Raw genomic sequence first — 22622 nt, forward strand, 5'->3', positions numbered from 1 at the left:
GCGTCCAACATGCAGATTACGGCTTCCGCTGCTCTGATTGTTGGGAAGAACGTGCTTGAGCTAATGAACAGCCGGGTAATTAATTAGAGTACGTGGCCTCGGGCCTGGAGTGCTGCGTCTGCATTCATAAAGCTCATGTCTCTTATTGATCATGTGTTCAGTGCATCACGCCTGCTTTGATTCCAGTTCAACAGCGAATCAGAGAAAAGAGTAGCTTTAGAGTCTGCATTACACATGATTCCCATACTGCAAACAGGGATTGCACTTAAAGGAATAGTTGACCCATAAATGAGCATTTGGTCATCTGAGATCAGGATGAGTGTGTTTCTTCATCAGGTTTGTAGAAATGTGTCTCTGCATCAGTGTCTCAGCAATGGATGCTCTGCAGTGAATGGGTGCCGTCAGAATGAGAGTCCAAACAGCTGATAAAAACATCACAATAATCCACACCACTCCAGTCCATCAGTTAACATCTGGAGAAGACAAAAGCTGAAACACATCCAGCATTAAGACGTTTTTAACTTCAAACCATGCAGCGGCCTCACTATTCTCACTATAAAATTAAATTAAATTAAAATTTGATAGTTGTTATTCTTTGTTTTCCAGTGCAAATGTCTAAAGATTCTTATTAAATCAAGACATGTTTCAGAATTTACATCTCACAATTCTGTTTCTTTTTTTCCACCATGAAAAAATTTAAAAATGAAAAATAATGTGTTTTTATCTCATTCTGATTTTTTTATTTTTCAAATCTGAATCCTGTGATATAAAGTCAATTACTTTTTAAAATATTTGTATTGTGGTTGAAGCTCAGTGTTTCAGTGGCGGTGGAGCTGGTTTGTCAGATGTAATGAACTGAAATAGTTTCTCAGACGAGTTCAGAGGGAATATTCTCATGTTTCTGTGTTTGTGTTCGTCTGAGTCTGTCTTCACCGGATCCGCTCGTCTCTGTCTGATCTCTGGCTCTCTGCATCCGCTTGTTTGTGTTTTTCAGACTGAAGGATAGTTTAGTTTCTTAACTAGTTATGGGTTTCACCGTTCTGTGTAATCAAACTATCAAATATAAGCAGTTGAAGCGGCTGTGAGCGCACTGAGACTGCTGGTTTCTGAGTGCACTTACTACACAACACACTTCTTCATTACCTCTGTAAATGGGGACTGTGTGATACCATTTAGACGTACCACTTTTGGACAAAACGTATTGTCAATAATAGGTGGTAAACTCTGGAATAGTTTGCCCTTCCCAATAAGAGCGTGTCCTACTCCCAGCACCTTTAAAACTCACTTGAAACAGTGGCTTCTAGAAAATCAGAGATGTACTCATTTTTAACTGTCACACATTTATACACTTTCATTGTTAAATTGAATGCAGTATAGAGGTGGATGAATAATGTCTTTTCCAATATGTATTTTTGTTTTGCTTGTTGTTTGTTATCATTATGTGTATTTTTTTCATTTCTAGTGAATGAATGTTGTATTATTGTTGGTTGTTTTTATGTTACCTGCCTAGCGACTGCAGATGAAAAGTAGTTATTGTTACTAATTCTGGCATATTTACACGGTGTATTTTCATACAACAATGTTCATGAATATGCATGGTCCCTATTAAATAAACTAATAAATATATATATATATATATATATATATATATATATATATATATATATATATATATTCTAAATAATCAAAGCAACATTAAGATAATTTTAAAAATATATAATTTTCAGTAATTACCGATATTTTTTTAAATAATTTATTTTTTTAAATAAATGTTAGCTCAGCTGGGCTCAATGAATATGTGTTGTAATATATAATGAATATGAATGAACATGATATTATGAAAATGAATTTTGGGTAATTTTCAATACTAACACAGTAAAATGAATCATATGGTCTCGTTCTGCTGTGGTTTGTTTCTGGCTCTACGTCTCACTCGTTTCTCTTCTTTAAAGAGGACAAACATCACAAATCCGTCTCATTCCAATCAGACTGATGCTGGCTGTCTGAAGATGAGCGTTCAGACTATTATTGAGATGAAGCCGATCGATACGTAATTTTCCTGCTGAAATGAGAGGAAAATGAGCTGGACTGCAGTCTGTGCTTTGACTTTAATGATGCTGTCCGTCCGTCTCTCTCTCTCTGTGTGTGTGTGTGTGTGTGTGTGTGTGTGTGTGTGTGTGTGGATCTGTGTCGGTCTCGCTCAGGTTAAGCTGCTCCGCTGTGGCTGCAGATTTGACCGGATTATGTTGATTTATTGGCTGAGTTTGATTTATGTGAAGCAGAGTTCAGATACTCTGTCTGCTGCCGATATGTTCATATTCCACACACAGCTGTGCTGTCTACATAGTCTGCTGCCTTCTGAGGGAGCGTCCTCACTGCGATGCACCCTCAGATGTGAGCGATTTTAAGCACTCTACAAAGGCAACTTACAAATGAGAAATGCATCAAAGTTTTATATTATTTTATTATTTTCAGTTTATCCAAAAGCAACTTACAAATGAGGAATGCAGCCGTTAATATATATTATATTTCATGCACGTACATTTCTTCATTGAACAGACAAATGAAATACAACAACAAAGCATCAGAGATTGAAAGACTGAAATCATAATAGATCCCTCTAGAGTTTGATGATGGCGCTGATGCAGATGCGTGTGTCTGTGATGATGCTGTGATGTTTATGCTGTTGTTCTCTCTCTGTTCTCAGTGCCGCCGCAGTTCCTCAGCTATCCGTCGAACACGTATGCGTATGAAAGCACGGACATCGAGATGGAGTGTGCCGTGACGGGAAACCCGCAGCCCACCGTCCGCTGGGTGAAGAACGGAGAGGCCGTCATTCCCAGCGACTACTTCCAGATCGTGGTGAGAAAAATAGCTAGTGTTTCAGAATCAGGAGGAAGTTTGTTTGGTTCAGATCACTAGGATGAGAAATTACATTTACATTTATATTTATATTTAGCAGACACTTTAATCCAAAGTGACTTACAGATGAGGACAACAGAAGCAATCTAAACCAACAAAAGAGCAATAATATACAAGTGCTATAACAAGTCCCGTTAGCTTAACACAGCACACGTAGAATTCATTTATTCATTCTTATTTATCTGTTTGTTTGTTCGTTCCTTTCTTATTTATTCACTGGTTCTCATGCATTTATTTATTCATTTATTTTCATTAATTCAATCATTCATCATCATCCTCATCATCTATTTATTTATTTTTTATTTAATTGATTGATTTTTTATTTATTTGTTTATAAACATATTTTATTTATTTTATTTGTATTCATTTATTTAGCTTTTATTTGTATGTTTGTCTGTTTGTTTATTCATGTATTCATCGACATTCAATCATTCACTCATTTTTATTTATTAATTAATTTATTTGTTTATTTTTATTTATTATTCATATTTATTTAATTTATTTAATTTTAATAATTTATTTTTATTTATTTTTATCATTAATTATATTATTTTTATTTATAAATGTTATTCATATTAAAATATCTTACGAGAAACGTATAGTTAGTTTTTTCCTCTCTCTCTGTAATGTGTTAATATATCATAAGTGTATGAGCTCATTTAAGCTCACATGTGAGAAGGTCCTGAAGTCTGCTGATTGTCCCGTGTGTGGTCTGCAGGACGGCGGTCATCTCCAGATTCTGGGTCTGGTTCGCTCAGACGAGGGTTTCTATCAGTGTATCGCTGAGAACGAGGCAGGAAACAGTCAGGCCATGGCTCAACTCATCCTGCTGCAGCCCGGTAAGATCCAACACGCTCATGCGCTGATCTGAGACCTGTGAGCATCCCTCATCTGCACGCATGCACACGCTCTGTGTGTGTGTGTGTGTGAGTGCGAGTGTGTGTGTGACAGAGAAAGCATTTGTTTCAGAGGACGTGCGTTTGTGAGGTTTAGTCTTGAGATCCGGATCTGTGTGATCTCTGAGAGTGTTTCCCAGAATGCTGTGCTGTGCGTGTAGAGCACTGATCCAGGTCTTTATCTGAAGAGAGACAGTGATGTAGAGATGAAGTTCTCCTGGTGTTCAAATGAGTGTGAGATTCTGGCTGAACCTGCCGTGACCGTCATGCAGAACGACTGCTTTCTGCTTATACCTGTATACACATTAGGAAGCTCCGCCTCCGGTCTAATCTCATTGGTGAGCCAAGTTTCTGCCAAAATACCACAATTACCACCAGGGTTGGGGAAAGTAATGCATTACAATATTGCATTGCTCCTTAAAAAGGTAACTAATTACATTACTTAGTTACTTTTTATGAAAAGTAATGTGTTACGTTACTTTTGCATTACTTTTTAAATCGGGGCTGGGCTTTATGGAATCAATTTAATGCCATGTATATTTGCAAGAGAATTGAAGCATTGCAAAAGAAAATAAAGGTTTGCAAACGAAAATGAAAGTACTGAGAAAAATAAATGAGCTTTTTGTAAACAAAAATAATGAATTGCAAAATATACATGAAACAGAGCAAAAGCAATGATTTTGCAGTACATATTTTCCATGGCCATAGCTTATAATTTATTTACAACGCTGCTTTTATTTTGCGTTTCAGTCAAGTTTGAGCTTGCGATACCGTTTTCTCATTTGCGCTTCACGTTTCTGCGCGTCTCACTTTGAGGCACTGTTTTGACATGGGGGTGGAGTCAAGGGACGGGGGGCGTGTACAACAGGCCTGGGCATGCCTCCCTGGAAGTGACGTCATCGGCCCGAGACACAGATCACAGCTGATCCAGGCACCGTCATTGAGCAGAGGCATGCGGGTGGATCGTTTCCTTTTATTCACTAGCTTTAAAACATGCATTTTTCATTTTATTAACAAACGTATGTGTGTATTAGCAGTGTTTGCTCAAGTTAAAGAAGTTATGTACATCTGCTGTTTATTTCTCTCAATGTGCACACTTTTATAGCATTATCAAAACAGTAGTCATGGCATGGTTCAATTTTACCCGCTGGTGCTTTTAGGTATACAGCGACCTCTGGTGGTTGAAGTGGACTGTATTGCACGCGATGTAGCAGCATTCCAATTAAGTTTATGATGAATAAATGTTACATAAAGTACATATAATAAAATAGGCCGACAAGAAAACATTTTTATCCATCCCACAAGTCTTGTAAATCCATGTATTTTATTATTATTATTATTGGTAATATTTTTATATTCGTTGTTATGTAGTTTATTTATTTTCCCTTCATTTCGATCTCTTAACGTTCAGAGCTGTATTATAATAATAATACATTATATTATTATTATTACATATTTATAATTATAAATAGCCTAATATAGCTTCACATATATTACATAAAAAGACATGATCAAAGGACTGTGGGATGGATAAATATATTTGCTCAATCTCTGATAATCCCAGGTTGCATGATTAAACCGGTGGCCATGAGAAACTGATGTTGTTCCCTCAATAGGATCTCGTATTTTTAGCTATTGTAAAAGCCCTTTGACTCCAAAGGTGAAATGAATAAGCCTCAGGCTGAAGGAAATGTAAGTTCACACATTTAATTATTGCATGTTTACCTCATATTCTTGAGGTTTGCATTTTAACTGTTTTTATTGATTTTGAGGAATACTGAATCTATTTTTGTGCATGTTCACACAGCTCACATAACTCCTCTGCACTTACTCCTGATTCCTCTCAACATGGCCACACAAAATAAAAACACACACACACACACACACACACACACAGAGCTCGTTAAGCATCACATGCTGATTTCCTGCAGCTCTTGTGTTTATGGGCCTGTAACGAGGTTTCGTTTATTCACTCGCTTTCTGCAGGGCTTTCATCTGATCATGGTGATCTGATATCTGGAGATGAAGGCAGCCGTTCCTCATCTTATTTGAGGGTCTAATGAAGTTTGAAATCTTAATTGTATGATCTTAATTAACAGACACACACTGAGATTATGTCACTGGACTGACGGTTAGAGGGCAGAAATAAGAAAAACTGCATGTTCGTCAGGATTTACTTAGTTACTTTACTTATGTCAGTAGAAATTAAAGAAGTTAATACTTTTATTAATCAAGGATGTGTTAATCAAAAGTGGCGGTAAAGACATTTATAATGTTTCAAAATATTTATATTTCAAATAAATGCTGTTCTTTTAAACTTTCTATTTCACGGTTTCCACAAAAATATTGTGCAGCACAGCTGTGTTCAACATTAATAATAATCAGAAATGTTTGTTGAGCAGTAAATCAGTATATTATTATGATTTCTGAAGATCATGTGACACTGAAGACTGGAGTAATGATGCTGAAAATACAGCTGCGCATCACAGAAATAAATTACAAAAATAAATTAGAAAACAGATGTTTGAAATTGTAAAAATATTTCACTTTGACTGTAATTTTGATGAAATGAATGCAGCTTTGGTGAGAAACATCACAAAATTACAGTATTTATTTCAAAATGTACCAGAATATATTGCTAATATTGATAATATAGAAGTTTTAAACAATTTCAAATGTCCCTTAGCCGCATATAGTTGTATGGGATCATCAGTCACTGTAGGAAGTGAAGTTGAACCTCAAACTTTCCTTTAAAGTGACTGCAAACATCTGCTGTGAAACACACTCATTTATGGACACACGTACCGCATTAGAGTGTGTTTGTGGGAGGTTTGGGATCAATCTGTCTGCCGCTAATGCAACTTCTGCCAAAAACCATCTGCTGTTGATGAAAGTTTCCCACAGAAATGTGAGAAGATTAAAAATACCTGAATCACGATGTCATGTCAATCAAAAAACTATTTGTGGCGGTTTGACACTCAAGCGAAGGTTTTAATTAAGCAGGAATGAGAGTAAAGCTCTTCGGTTCCTCTGCGGTTCCTGCTGTTTTAATCACGGATCCCTGCGGTAAACGTCGCAGACGGCGTCTGCATTCACTGCGCAGAAACAACAGTTGCCATGGTGCGACTGCAGCTCAAGCAGAGCTGTGATTTTAACAGGGTTTATGAGAGCCTGGTGTTCAGACATCCCGTAATGCCAGTAGAGAGAGACACTTGCAGTCTCATTACTGCTGTCAGTGCTTAAGAATAGCACTGTAGAGTTAACCATCACACACTCTATTAAATTCAATAGCCATCCTGACAGACACACAAAAGCTGCTCTCCACGGAGCCTGAGTGTGAACTCAATCCATTCCGGATAAATGAGACAAGGATGAGACCAGAGGAGATGATCTGAGATGAAACTTAGACCACAGGAGATGCTGTGAGATGAGGATGAGACAAGAGGAGATGATCTGAGATGAGGATGAGACAAGAGGAGATGATCTGAGACACTGATGAGACCAAAGGAGATGAGGATGAGACCAGAGGAGATGATCTGAGATGAAAATAAGACCAGAGGAGATGATCTGAGACACTGATGAGACCAAAGGAGATGAGGATGAGACCAGAGGAGATGATCTGAGATGAAAATAAGACCAGAGGAGATGATCTGAGACACTGATGAGACCAAAGGAGATGAGGATGAGACCAGAGGAGATGATCTGAGATGAAAATAAGACCAGAGGAGATGATCTGAGACGAGGATGAGACCAGAGGAGATGATCTGAGACGAGGATGAGACCAGAGGAGATGATCTGAGATGAAAATAAGACCAGAGGAGATGATCTGAGACGAGGATGAGACCAGAGGAGATGATCTGAGACGAGGATGAGACCAGAGGAGATGATCTGAGATGAAAATAAGACCAGAGGAGATGATCTGAGACGAGGATGAGACCAGAGGAGATGATCTGAGACGAGGATGAGACCAGAGGAGATGATCTGAGACGAGGATGAGACCAGAGGAGATGATCTGAGACACTGATGAGACCAAAGGAGATGAGGATGAGACCAGAGGAGATGATCTGAGATGAAAATAAGATCAGAGGAGATGATCTGAGACGAGGATGAGACATGAGGATGACACCACATTATAAAGTTACCTAAAACTGAACCATTAAATCGGTTAAAACCATTACATTATCTGAAATAAAATAAACATTAACTGAGATGCATGCAAAAATGACAACAAGAAAATTACTAAAGCTTTTGCTAAAACTAAAACTCAAACTAAAATTAAAACCATTAAAACAGTTTTTGTTACTTGAAATAAAATAAACATGAACTATAAATAAAATATATATTTATATATATATATATAAACGTACCACTTGCAAGGCAACATTAATTGTTTTCATTTCGTTTAACTTGATGTACTAAAATAACAACAACAAAAAAAGCCTAATGAAAAAAAATTAAAATAATAAACAACAACAAACATTGACAGAGGCAAACAAAATTAAGACTTTATTTAAAATTGAAATGGAAAATATAAAAACTGATTCAAAATATGAATAAAAACTATAGTGGCATTTAAATGATGAGTCAGGCTTCTAAACAGTTCTGATAAAAAGGTTTGAAGCCTTTATTTTAATGTGTGTTTACCAATGATCAGATGTCTCTTGATCGTTGGTGTTTGTATCTATGATTTGTGATGAGATGAAGACGTGAGGGATTCACAGAGCTGTCAGTAAAATCCCAGTCCATCCACACACAGATCCAGGCCGGGGTTTGAGTCTGACAGCAGTGCAAACACATGAAACACTCAGATGGAGAATGACTCGGTGAATCTATAGCGCTTTATACAGGACAGATTCTCAAAACAGGAAAATAACTATATTAATGTGGAAAAATTCAAATTCAGCAGCTATACAGAAGTCATTATCCAGATCAATTCAGTTCTAGTTTTGTTCTCATCTGATAGTGTCCATGCAGTTAAATCATTATTATTACTAAATAATAATTATGTTTTTAACCTTTTAACCCTCTAGCCTCTGTTCCAAACCCTAGTGAGCTCCCTAAGTAGGTGTCACTTCCAGTACCATTATAATTCTGATGCTGATTCTGGTTTAACACTAAAGGAGCAGATGAATTCAGCTCAGGAAAGCACTGATTCAGTGCATTAGTTTATATTTGTGACCCTGGAGCACAAAACCAGTCATAAGTGTCAATTCGAGATTTATACATCATCTGAAAGCTGAATAAATAATCTTTCCATTGATGTATGGTTTGTTATGATCGGACAATATTTGTCTGAGATACAACTATTAGAAAATCTGGAATCTGAGGGAGCAAAAAAATCTAAATATTGAGAAAATCTCCTTTAAAGTTGTTCAAATTAAGTTCTTAGCAATGCATATTACTAATCAAAAATGAAGTTTTGATATATTTACGGTAGGAAATTTACTAAATATCTTTATGCAACATGATCTTAATATCCTAATGATTTTTGTCATAAAAGAGAAATGTATAATTTTGATCCATACAATGTATTGTTGGCTATTGCTACAGATATACCTGTGCTACTGATGACTGCTTCTGTGCTGCAGGGACACAATTGTTTAAGATACCTCTTTCACTCATCATTCTCTGTGCTGTGAATCATTATGCTCCCTTAGAAGGCGTCTATGTAGGTGACTCACTAGTGTTTGGATCACATCCTGCGTGTCTCTCTGCAAGTGTTTCTATCCTTAAATCTCATCTGTGTAATTAACAGTCTGTGATTTCATTATCATAGTCATTTTAATAAGACGCATGGACCAACACAAAACTGTCTCATATATTTATGATTATTCTATCTTATTCAAATTTTCTTCTTCCTGTGTTTAGGTTTGTTTTAGTCTATTACACTCCATATAAACAACAGAAGAGTGTGGTATGTCCTTATTTACAAGACAAGCTTTTGTACTTATAATGTAATGATTTATTATAGTTGTGCTTGTGTCTAACACTGGATTGGCCAACACATGGGTCTGGAGATCAGCATGAAATCTCACAGAAACAAAAGCTCTGGGTGTTTGTTAGCAGCGTCGGCTCTTTTGCTGGGTGCAGTGTGAGTGTTTTCTCTCAGGACGTGTCAGCCGAGGTTGATGGGAGCGGGATGGGCGGCTCCGCTGGGAATCATGGGACATCTTTAGGAATGCAAATGCTGCTGTCTGAGTGACGGGATGAAATCAGCCGCTGTCACCGCTCTGTTCTGTTCCCCTCGATCTGTCTGTGTCTCTCTGTCATGCCGCAGCAGTCGTAGCTGTAAACATGCCGGTCGTGTTGCTCAATAATTCATGTGCAATAATAGAAAAGCTGCGATTGCTTATTTGTATTTAAACAGGCTTGAGTGCAGCTACAGGAACCCTACACAGTCCTGTGCTTCACTACAAGATGCCTTTTGTGCTGAAATGTCTCATTTGCACATTTATTGCTGTGTGTTTGAGATGTTCCCATCTACAGCTGCTTCACTCCTCCATTACCGGCGCTTTGTGAAATCCTGTTATCACTAGAAATACATCAGGCTTTGCTTTAAAGCGGCTTCTTTTACCTGTCTGAGTGTGTAATGCAGTAACTAGAGCTATAAATCTGTTTGAATTGATATAGCGGTGAATTCATAAGGTTTATGTTTCGTTTTTTTGTGAAAGATGTGAAAGCAAGACTGACGTGTGTGTGTCTGTTCAGTCATTCAGATCATAGAACACGGTCAATATAGCTTTCTGAAATTACCGAGCACAAAAACTCAAAAATACATGCGTTATGACGATTAAATGATTGATTTACGCAATTAAATCAGCTGGACTGTGCCTCATCTTCAGAGTTTGAGTTGAATTTGAAGCGATGCAGAAGTGCAATTTTGAATGTAAGGAAGCAGAATTAATTAAATTCATATTGAGCTGTAATTTTTTATAGCAAAGCAAAGTTTATGAAGGCTGATTTCACAAAGCCTTATTTGAAAGGTTAAAAAGCCGTTTTTAGGTTTATAGGCAATGGATAAATGTTTCAAATGTTTTTTTTTTCAAGTTTAAGTATTAAAATAACTAAAAGTAAGTATACTACAACTACAATTTAATAAAAACTATGTAGACATAAAAAAACTAATAAAAATGTCAAAACACACACAATTACAAAAAAAATCAAAATAATAAAAAAATAAATTAAAATGAATAACAATAAAATGTATATTAAACAAAGAAATATAAAATGAAAACTAAAAACTGTAATAGTACATCAATGATACTATATACTGTATAATATATATAATACACTATACAAATTATTTTTGAAGTTGTAAATAAAACAAAGATTATAAAATGCATGCTTATAGAAATATGTATTTAGTTGTATTTAGTATATTAAGTCATATGTAATACTTTAACCTTTTGTTTACTTTGAGGGTTAGGGTTAGGATTCATTTCACAATTAATTACTTACACAATTAATTACACATAAACTACACATAAGTAACACAATGAATTAAATTGGAAATTTTGAAACTGTATTTTCTTGTTAAATGTGACCTTTGCTTTATTTGCTTAGAGAAGTCATTTCTACAGTGTTTTAGCCACAGACTGTTTGTGGTCAGGGTGGAGGAACACTTCATTTCCCAGAATGCATCACCTGTAGATGTTTTTGAATTGTAGTTCATTAAATTCCTCTTCCTGTGGTTCCAGTGAAGTTTCCTGTGTCTGATTTGGTTCAGTCAGCTGGGTTTGTGATTGTGTTTGTTCAGGTCACTGCAGTGTTCACAGTGCTTCGTTTGCCGGAGGGAACCGCTGGCCTTCTGTCCTTCCTCAGACAAGCATTAAAGACCAACGCCTCTGTTTCTGGATGTTTGTAAAAGCGTTGATGTATTTGCACTTCCATATTCCAGTCAGTTCCTCAGAAACACTGCTGACTGTGATTAATGTTAGCAATTCCCAGTTTCGATTCCAATGTGGTAAAAAAAAAACATTTAGATATCAAACATGTTTATTCTGTTTCTTTTTTGCAAAATATTTAATTGCTGCTGAATCACATGAACAAAAATCAGCTGGCTACATAAAAAGTGGAGCTGTTTGTGTGAAAAATACAGCGGCATGATTCTGGATTAATTGAGACTCTTTTTGTAAATGGAGGTTGTAGTTCTCACTCAATTCTGAAGAAAAAATATTAGACAACTAAACAAAATCTGTTGTAATTTCTGAATGGAATGATTCAATGACTCACTCAAGATGTACTCGTTTCATTACTGGATGAATCAGTGTTTTTGAATGAATCTCTTGAATGAATGATTCAAAGACAAACACATTTTAACAGCCCTTTTTCGCCAAAAAAAAAAAAAAAGATGCACACACAGGAATTGAAAGGTGGAATTGAATTTTAAATGTTACAACAAGGATCCGATTCCTGACCTTAAGTCTCCGATTCTGGAATTGATTTTCATCTCCCAACCCTAATGGTAACTGGTTTCTGTCTGGACATTAAAACGGTCAACCAGCTAGTATGACCCATCCTAGAGCGTCTGCCATCCCTGGAGCCGTCTTCCCATCAGGAGCGGTGTTTGACATGGGAACACGGATGCTGTGTTTTATGTAAATGGATTTGACGAAGCTGAATTATTCATGGGCGCTCCGCTGACAGACACAATAAGACGGCGCTGGCGAACGGAAGCAGGCCGAGGATACAGATGCGTCCAGCGTTCGTTATGACGCTGGCTCTAACGAGGAACTGGACCAATAACAAGCAGATCAGGTGAACTCAGTATCTCTGCTTTACTTTAACAGCAGGATGAACTGGAACAGATTGATCTCTGTGTTGACTTAACTCTTGATGAGAGCGGATGGGTCATTTATTAGCCGCAGACTTGTGTCAGACAGATCTGTGTGTTCTCGGGATATTGTGCTCATTTCTAGATGATTGAGGTTTGATGGGTTTCATTTCCACAGATATGATAGAAATGGTTCCGCTCCATCAGATCTCAACATCTGTGTGTGTGTGTGTGCTGGTTTTCACTACGTTATGGGGAAACAACTTCATGGATGGGTTTATAGCCCACAAGTATAGTAATAGCACTAAATGTTTGACTGTGTGGGGGCATTTGTTTTTGGTCCCTATGAGGAAACGATCTTGTAATTCACACAGAATGAAGTTTTCTAAGAATCTAAAAATCCCTGTAGTTTTGTGTGAAGGTTTAGAGTAAGGGGATAGAAAATACAGTTTGTACAGTAGAAAAAGCATTAGTCAACTAATTGCACGTTTATTAATAAACCATTTCAATCATAATAATGGGCCTTTAATTCCCTACATAGCCTAATAAGCGCTCAAGCGCACGCCTAAAGCTTGGCACAGCACACCAGCAGAAGTAGTCTAATGATTATGAAAGTTTCAGGGAAAAACAGTGATGAGGCTGCGTTAATATTTTAATAATTTATTGATAAACTAGTGCTTTCTGTTTCTTCGGCTCAAGTCGGTGACGCTGACTCGTCATCTCTGCAGTAGTGATGCGCCTGTCTGTATGTTTCATACGGATTACATAATCTGAGAATATTTGATTTCCATTTGAATTGGTTCATTTGAAAATATAAATTTTGCTCTTGATAGATATCATTTTCATCTGTAAGGCAAATATACACAGTTTCGGAGTTCCGCGCTCAAGTTAACAAAGACCAAGACGGCAGAAAGCGCATCATGTTTCCTTTCATTATTTTACAAAAGCACAATGTTTTGTTGTTATTGTGAGTGCATTCAAATAAACAGAGAGATTCAAAAGATGTATTACTCTTATCTGTATGACCAAAAATGTATTTTAAGAGCACTAATTTTCAGCTTTCAGACTCCGCACAGACACTTGAAAAGCACACATTTTTCTAGGTTAACATTAGATTGAGCACCACTAGATTTTTTTTTTTCTGCGACTAATAAAATTTTGGTCTACCAAGACTCTTTTCGTCGACTAACAGTTAGTCGATTATTATTAAGATTTAGATTTGCTAAGTTAAGATTTGCAACAAACATTTGATCAGATTTTGGCATTGGTTTGAACAGAAACGGCAGACAGGCTGAATGTGAATGTAACTCCACTGTCTGACAGCAGGTGGCGCTTAAAGAACAGCAGAAATAGAGCTGTTTCCCTAAACAAAGCAGTGCTGCATTTATAAACACTGCTTTATTATGCATTACATGCTGGGAAGATGAAAAGCAAATGCCCTGTCATGCATTCATACAATTAATTCAAGCATACATACTTTCATATAATTTCTCTCAGCAGTCTGCCTTCAGTCCTGTTTTCACACAAAACAAACCTACTCTGCGTGTTGAACCTGTGTCAGACTCTTACTAACTTTGCTTGAGGCTTATAAGCTAATAGCAATCAAATACGGGTTTAGTGATAATTAAAATACAAAACCGTATAATTAAAACATAATGTCAAACAAATAATTAGGGGATGGGACACTTGTCTATATTAGCTCACTCTGATTGGATATAAAGTGTTTTTATATTGACGTTTCGGAGATGCTTCAGCTTATTTTAAGTGCACAAACATCACTTCCACTACTAAATTGAATCTACATAAATGATGCAAAAACAACAGTTGCTTAAAATTTCTTATGACCTTTATACACAACTGCAAATCACACCTTACATACCTTACACCGTTTCATAGATTTCATAAACAAAGTATTCATTTTGTTGCATATTTTTACCTTATATTTTATCTACCATTTTTTGTATTTGCATAGTGAACTAGACATTCTTAATTCTTAGCTTTATATAAATGCAACATAACTTATAAATTAATAAAAATGTGTGATTTTGTAGTTCTCAAATTGTGTATTTTTTCTGTGTTGAGTAGTAGTTTGGTTTAATATACAGAATCAGGAGATATACTTGTTTGAGTGGCCCGGCTGACAGCTTCTAACTCGCTTCTGTTTGGTGATGCTGAAATGACTTCATGTTTAAGAACAATAATACTTGTTTTATTGAATATGGAGTCTGTGATGCTGAAGCTGGATGAGCAGGTTTGGGCTGTGATGTTGTCCTACGGTCAGTGGATCTGCCGAACTGAAGGAGCTGATGATGAAGCCGTGGGTTTGCTGAGACAGACTGACCCACCGTCCCTCACAGGACAGACAGAGTCATCACTGAACCCATCTGAGACGTGTGTGTGTGTGTGTGTGTGTGTCACAGTTATGTGTGTGTGTGGTGTGTGTCACAGTTATGTGTGTGTGTGTGTGTGTGTCACAGTTATGTGTGTGTGTGTGTGTGTGTGTCACAGTTATGTGAGATATAAATATATTGCCATTGTGACTTTTTCACACAATTCTGACTATATCTTGCAATTGAAAGTTTATCTCACAATTTCAACTTTTTTCTCGGAATTGTGACTTTATATTTCTAATTCAGAATTGTGAGATAATAAGCTCGCATTTGCAAGAAAAGGTCAGAATTCTAAGACACAAATCACAGTTACCGTTTTTATCCAATTGCGGAAACAAGCTTTCCTGTCTTTGTGTTTTTCTGAGCTGAACCTGTATTCTGTGATTCCAAATGCGGAGTTGATCTGTGCGTGGGTTCAGAGTACGATGGAATAACGAAAGCTTTGTGTCATAGGCATCAGTCACAGCCGTGTTCACGCTCCACTGGAGCTTTCAATCAGACGCTCATCCGATTATCTGCATGCTTGAGCTGCCAAATGATTATTATTGTGTAAATTAGAGCCGGTGTGATTCGTTCCTTCTCTCTGACTGACGAGGCTCTGAAATGAGTCGTCTCATAAGAGTAATGAAGGAGTGCACCGATGGCCAGATTAGAGTGCTGCGATCCATCGCTGAAACACATACAGATGTTTGAGATGATGAACACTAAACATGCATCCACACTCATCTGGAACTAACTAGGGCTCTGTAACCTGCTAACTAACTGTCAGGTCATATTTTGACCTCATCGGAAGCACTTGTCTTAAATCAGACGTTACCTTTCACCAATTAAATTCATCAGTGTGCTTGACTGTAGATGGACGGTGGAAATGAAAGCTTCTGGAGCCGCGTGTATGAATGCGTAGAGTTAATTCAACGTCACCCGGTGATGATTTTCACATTATTTGATGTGTAGCTCAATATTTATGTATGAGCTTTAAAATGATGTAAATTGATTGTAGTAAATGTATTTTGTTCTGGATTGTAGTCGACCGTGACAGACGTGTCACAATCCCATCAAACCATCACAGATATTAAACATCAGACTGACTCTAGTCTAGACCCGCTACGATTATATATTTTTTTATAGGTGTAATTGTGTTTTATAACAGTATTATTTGTATATCAAAGCAGCTTTACAGAGATTAATAATGCTGATGTTTCTATAAAATATTTTATAATGTGGATTATGGCTGGTGATATTGATGGTTCAATATTCAATATATATTAGTGATCATTTAAAAAAACAAAAAGAAGTAAAAGTCTAGTTGAAATAATCAAGTGAAAACCTGTTAAAAACAACCTGATGATTTAAGTAGACTTTTACGCTACTTAATTTTGCATAATATATTACTTTTGTATTATATAACTTTGTATTTAATATGTTTGTATAATTGTGTATTATCTCAAAATTATGAATATAATTTTTATTAGTATATCTCTTTTTACAACATGTATTGTTTCAAAATAGCTTTACGGAAATTAATAATCTTAATGTTTCTATAAAATATCTTATAATATGGATTATAGCTGGTGGAATATTCAATATTCATGATATGTAAATTATTTATGGCTAATAATAATAAGTGTACAGTAAAATACAATAAAAATCTAGCTTGTGAAGAGAAAAACTGTGATACTCATGCCTTGATGATTTAACTAGACTTGTTTTATTTTGTATATTATATATTAATTGTATATTATATACTTTACATTTGATATGATTGTATAATTGTCCATTATTTCATTTATTACTATCAAGTCACATAATTTTATTTGTAGATCTCTCTTCATAATGCACATTATTTTAAAGCTAATTTACAAAAAATATATAATTCAAATTTTCTAACATCTATTTCTTATAGTCACATTAATTTGGAGATATAAAATATCAACCAGATGAGATTTATATCAGTATGCATGACTTTATTCATCTATATGTGTACAGTTTGATATACGTATAATACTTATCATTGGATATTAGTCGTTGATGTTGAAGATTATGAATCTGTAATGTTTAACTTTCTATTTAACATTTAGGAGTTATGAATATGTGTGTAATATATATATGTGTCATCAGCTCCAGTAGATGCATGAGATGTTTCATGTCTCTGATGGTTTGATGGGATTGTAACACGTCTGTCACACGCTTGAGAAAGCGATCCGTGCTCCAGAGGAAGAGCAGAAGCCCTGACTCTTCTGTATTCATCTTCTGTTATCTGGAGGCGCTCTGAAGTCCAGGAGCATTCGATCTGAACGATGGATCTCCAGCTCTCTAATGACCGTCCCGTTATTAATGGAGCCCCCGGCACACCTTTATAAAGCTGTGGGCCAGTGTTTGCGCTCGCGCTCGGGACGGAGAAGGAAATATTGTCCATCTCACACTAATGTTCCTTCGCTGTCCGCTTTATAACCGAGAGACAGAAACGCTTCAGAAACCCAGCCTGCTTTGATGGAGTATTTCAGCAGGAAGACGGATGCCTGGGACGGGATGCACTAAATTGGAAAGAGAATAGATTGAGTCTGAGATTGATAGTGCTGCAGTTTCACCGTGCAAAACAAACGAGACGGCACTGCGAGTGTCACCTCCAGTTTCACACACATTCACATTATAAACACAACCTCATGCAGGATTTACTCTCAAACCATCTTCACTCAGAAACCGCCAGCAAATTCCTCAAATAATTACAAAGAAGCAGTCATTAACACTTTGAAGTGAACATGAAATGCTGAAGTAAAAGGACTGACTCCAATAATCATTTTATTTACAACTTAAAAAAATGATTGTTTTTTTATTTGTTTGTTATTTTTATTATTTGAACTTTTATCTTTTTTCAGTTGCGCTGCAAGTGACACTTCCAAGATGCTGCTTGAAATATATTTTTCGTCTGATATTCCCTTGATCTTGTGGATCAGCGGATGGATCCATTAAATACTCAATGTAATTAAAAAAAGAAAATTAAATAAAAAATTAAGATTGTAAGACATTAAAGAGGTCATGTCTAAAAATAGTATTTTCTTTTAACAGTCCAATAATCTTTATTTTATTTACAACTTTGAAAAGTCATGTTTTAAAAATAACGATGATAATTGTTGTACAAAAGTAATAGTTTTAAATGATCTAGTTTAATTAAGGCATCTTTCCATAAATTAATTTTAGCGTGATAAACATGCCTTTTATCTTTGTGTGTGTGTGTACCTATTAACATTAATATTTTGGGAACAGATTTGTACCCAAAAAGTGAGCCAAACCTGACATGATCTCTACAAACCTCCTGTTGGGGATGTCCTCATTTGTAAACTAAATAAATTTTGTTTTTGTTTTTAAATTGTAAAAATGCCTGCAGTTTTCTGTGAGGGGTGGGTTTAGGTTTGCAGTTGGTGTAGGGCAATAAAATATGTGGTTTGTACAGTAGAAAAAACATTACACCTATAGAATATCCCCATTTAGATAGCTGAGTAAACGTGTGTGTGTGTGTGTGTGTGTGAGACGAAGCAGAGATGAATGTAAGCGTGACACACGTTGAACCCGTCTGCATTGTGTTCATCGGTGTGTGTTGAGCGTCTCGATGGAATCAGGGTCGTGAAGGTAGTTTTTAAGTGGATTCAGTTGAAGCTGCGTTTGATGTTCAGTTTTACAGTCTTACAGTGTTTGAGACGCAGGTCAAGATGAGGTTTGATCTGTACCGCTCACTTCAGATAAACAAACACACGCTTTATTATTTCATAAAGATCATAGAGCGGAATGATTGACTGTTCTTGTACATTTAATCACCAGTGATTCATCTAAACATGCATTTACATTCATCTTCTTACTCTAATATATATGTACGCTTTCAGGATGTTTTTAATGAATATTTCCAGCTCAGAGTCAGAATTCAGATACTATTAAACAGTGGTGATATGTAAAGGAAAAGAGTTTGGATCTGGAGGAGTTTGCATCTTATTTAATCAATAAATCAATAAATAAAAAAGATTTTATAATTATGCTGCATTAAATAGAGTGAGGGTAAATTATTTCTCTAATGTTATTGAAAAAAATCGGCACCAACTGATGTTTTATTAACAAGGTTCGGGAGGAGCACGATCAGATAATCACCTTAACAAGCACATCAGGTGTTTATATATATATATATATATATATATATACAGCCAACTCACCTCTGTTCTATGACAGTTTTCCAGCATCCCGCCTCCAGCCCAACTCCGCACTCCAAACTAGATGTCATCCCATTCTTGGGATGAGGGGCGAGTTCTCTGGGTTCAGGCTCCATCCCGAGCTCGGAGCCCTCCCTCCTGACAACACGCCAAATATGCTTACTAATTGCTCAATCATATTATATGTTAGTGCGAACTCGTGAACCTAGAGTTTTGTTTAATACGTTAAATTTTGTCATTAATCCTCCTGCTCCTGATTGTCTTGATGCCTCTTTACAAACTTGTGAAAATTGTCTTAAATATTTTGAGAAGATTGAAGATACTAGATCATCTATTCAACTACCGGATTACGATTCATCAGCCCCATCTACATGCTCTTCAGTTTGAGCCTGTATCTTATGAAACCTTGGGGCAGATCATTGAACATTTGAAGCCAACAGTTTGCCATCAAGATATTATCCCTACTCGCATTTTTAAACACGCTTTTAGTGTTATTGGTCCAAGTGTCATGACGATAATAAATTGTTGCTTGGTCTCAGGCTCTGTTCCTGTCTATTTTAAACATGCAATAGTGCAGCCTCTTATTAAAAAAGCTTATTTAGATCCTACGGTTTGTTCAAATTTTAGACCGAAGTTTTGGAGAAAGTAGTTTTCACTCAATTACAGCCCTTTTTAGAGAAAAATTCAGTACTCAAGGTTTTCCAATCATGTTTTAGAGCAAAACACAGTACAGAATCGGCACTCTTAAAGGTCTACAATGATATTTTATTAACCATTGACTCTGGAGCCTCTGCAATCCTAGTTTTTTTAGATCTTAGTGCAGCGTTTGATACTGTTTCTCGTCTTGAGCAATATGCAGGAATTCAAGGTGTGGCTCTTCAGTGGTTTAAGTCGTATTTATCAAATAGAATCTTTGCAGTTAATGTTGGTGAATTTTTATCTACCTCAGTTCTTCTCACCTGTGGCGTCCCTCAAGGGTCCATTCTTGCTCCATTACTTTTTTCTCTATATATGAAATATCCCTTTGGGGTCTATCTTTAAGAAGCATAATGTCTCATTTCACTGTTATGCAGACGATACGCAGATATAATGGTTGTTTTATTTGATAAAGCTTTTGAATTTGACATGCAAATTAATGCTGTCGTTAAATCCTGCTTTTTCCACTTGAGACTTTTGGCTAAGGTAAAGATATTTCTTTCTTCTAAAGACTTTGAGAAAGTCATCCATGCCTTTATTTTTTCAAGGCTTGAATGTTGTAATTCCCTTTATATGAGAGTTAGCCAAAAAGCATTGTCGCGTTTGCAGGCTGTCCAAAATGCAGCAGCTAGGATGCTGGCAGGCTCTCGAAAATGAGAGCACACCACACCAGTTCTAGTTTCCCTTCATTGGCTGCCAATACATTTCCAAATAGAATTCAAGCTTTTATTGTTTGTTTTTAAATCTTTAAATGGTTTGGCACCTCCTTACCTTGCAGACCTTCTTAAAACGACACAAATTTATCTCTGTATGTTGTTGGTTTTTATTTGTTTTACTTAGTTTTTACAGCACCTTGGGCACCAATAGTTGTATTAATGTGTGCTTTAAAAGTGAAATAAACAGAAACAGAAAATACAAATAGCCAATTACCATGATATAATGCTCAATTCCCTGTTCATTACAGCCAAATGATATTTGATCACTGAAATATGATTTGTATGTACAGTGGATTAGAAATGATGTGTTATGAAAAGCACATGAATTATACCGAACAGGACCTCACTGAATCGCTCACCGTGTGTGAATGAAATACTGCATGCGTGAGGGGCGTGTAATGATCTGTGATTGTACTATAGTAACCTGTGAAGCGGCTCAGTCCATGTTCTCAGAGTTTCACTCCCCACTGTGATGAAAATCCTCTCTGAAAGGCCTGATGTTCATGTTCACCTTAGAGTACAGAGTCTTCAGGGAACATTTGTCTGTTCAGCTGCACAGAATAGTAGTCTCTACCGCGGCTCGCAATTGCATTAACGCTCATGCTCCTCGGCGGCTGTTGTACTTCACCGTCAGGAGCGCCAGCGCTAATGCTCTCTGTATTGTCAGGAGGAGCATGTGCTCGGAAATGAGCCACTTACACTGAAATACAGCAATGACATTTGGGACGCTTTGACCACCTGTGAGCAGAAGACTACAAACTAGGACGGGGCGAGATGGCAATTTCATTTTTTTTTTTTCAGAACATTTCAAGTTTCAAGTTTAATTTATTTATAAAGCAGTTTTAAAACAAATTGGTTGACCAAAGTGCTGTACTAAATTGTGTAAGTCCCTAATTAAATCAGGACATTAATATACATCAATATAAACACAAGAAAAGCATTTAAAGTTTAGAAACGTTTTGAGCCCCCGCCCCCCCCCTTGCCTCACAGTGGTTTGATCCACTGCCTGCTTCCCCCTATACCTCACACACACACACACACACTCAAACACACACACACACACACACACACGAGTCCGATGGAGAGAACAGAGTGCTTCAGTAGTTGTGTGTAAGTAGTCTGTCAAGGCTATTTCATTCAAACCTTGGATGAAGTGATTCTTTCTCTTTAATATAGATGATGCTGGATCATTAAAAATTATGATATCCGTAGTTTGGATAGTAAGTCACCCACTACAACTAACAAGGCCATAAGCCTGAGTGTGAACTGATATTATCTACCGATGGGTTGGGTTTTGCTTAATATGATGTTAAGTGGCAGATCAGTGGGCTTGCTGTGGTTGAATATCTAAATAAGAGACATCCTCAGTCCCAGACGAAACCTAAAATACTATGTGGAGGACGCAAAATAATTTAATAATTATAATATAACCACGTGGTGAACCTATGTTTATGTTTTCAAATATGTTTTCAGAATTTATATAAAGTAAGAAAAATCACATTATCGGTAGCTCTTAATGTGTGTATTATCCACCGTCATACAGAAAGACTTTCACCATCCTGTTCATTATGGAGACAAACATTATTTTCTAGTCAAATATCCTGTTTCATTCACAAATCTGTAACATAATGTACAATGCCAGTTAAGAAATTAATACTTTTATTCATTAAGGATGCATTAATGAAGTCGTGGCCTAATGGATAGAGAGATGGACTTGTAACCTGAAGGTTGTGGGTTTGAGTCTCGGGCCGGCAGGGATTGTAGGTGGGGGGAGTGAATGTCCAGCGCTCTCTCCACCCTCAATACCACGACTGAGGTGCCCTTGAGCAAGACACCGAACCCCCAACTGCTCCCCGGGCGCTGCAGCATAAATGCTGCCCACTGCTCCGGGTGTGTGTTCACGGTGTGTGTGTGTTCACGGTGTGTGTGTGCACTTTGGTTAAATGCAGAGCAGGAATATACGAGAGCACGAGTATAGGTCACCATACTTGGCAGTATGTCACGTCACTTTCATTAAATTATTCAAAAGTGAC

At 36.7% G+C, this 22622-nt stretch overlaps 1 protein-coding gene across 1 annotated transcript in view; it reads left to right on the forward strand.

Moving 5' to 3' along the window:
* Positions 1-22622, forward strand: part of LOC306870488 (netrin receptor DCC-like) — a gene marked incomplete at both ends in the record, with an annotated part of 131807 nt that overhangs the window by 39256 nt on the left and 69929 nt on the right. The window contains 2 exons of the mRNA XM_079417801.1: positions 2708-2862; positions 3641-3761. Coding sequence (XP_079273927.1) covers positions 2708-2862; positions 3641-3761 — 276 coding nt within the window. The remainder of the gene's footprint in view (positions 1-2707; positions 2863-3640; positions 3762-22622) is intronic.

Source organism: Barbus barbus (assembly GCF_936440315.1).
Source record: "Barbus barbus genome assembly, chromosome: 5".
Taxonomy (NCBI): Eukaryota; Metazoa; Chordata; class Actinopteri; order Cypriniformes; family Cyprinidae; genus Barbus; species Barbus barbus.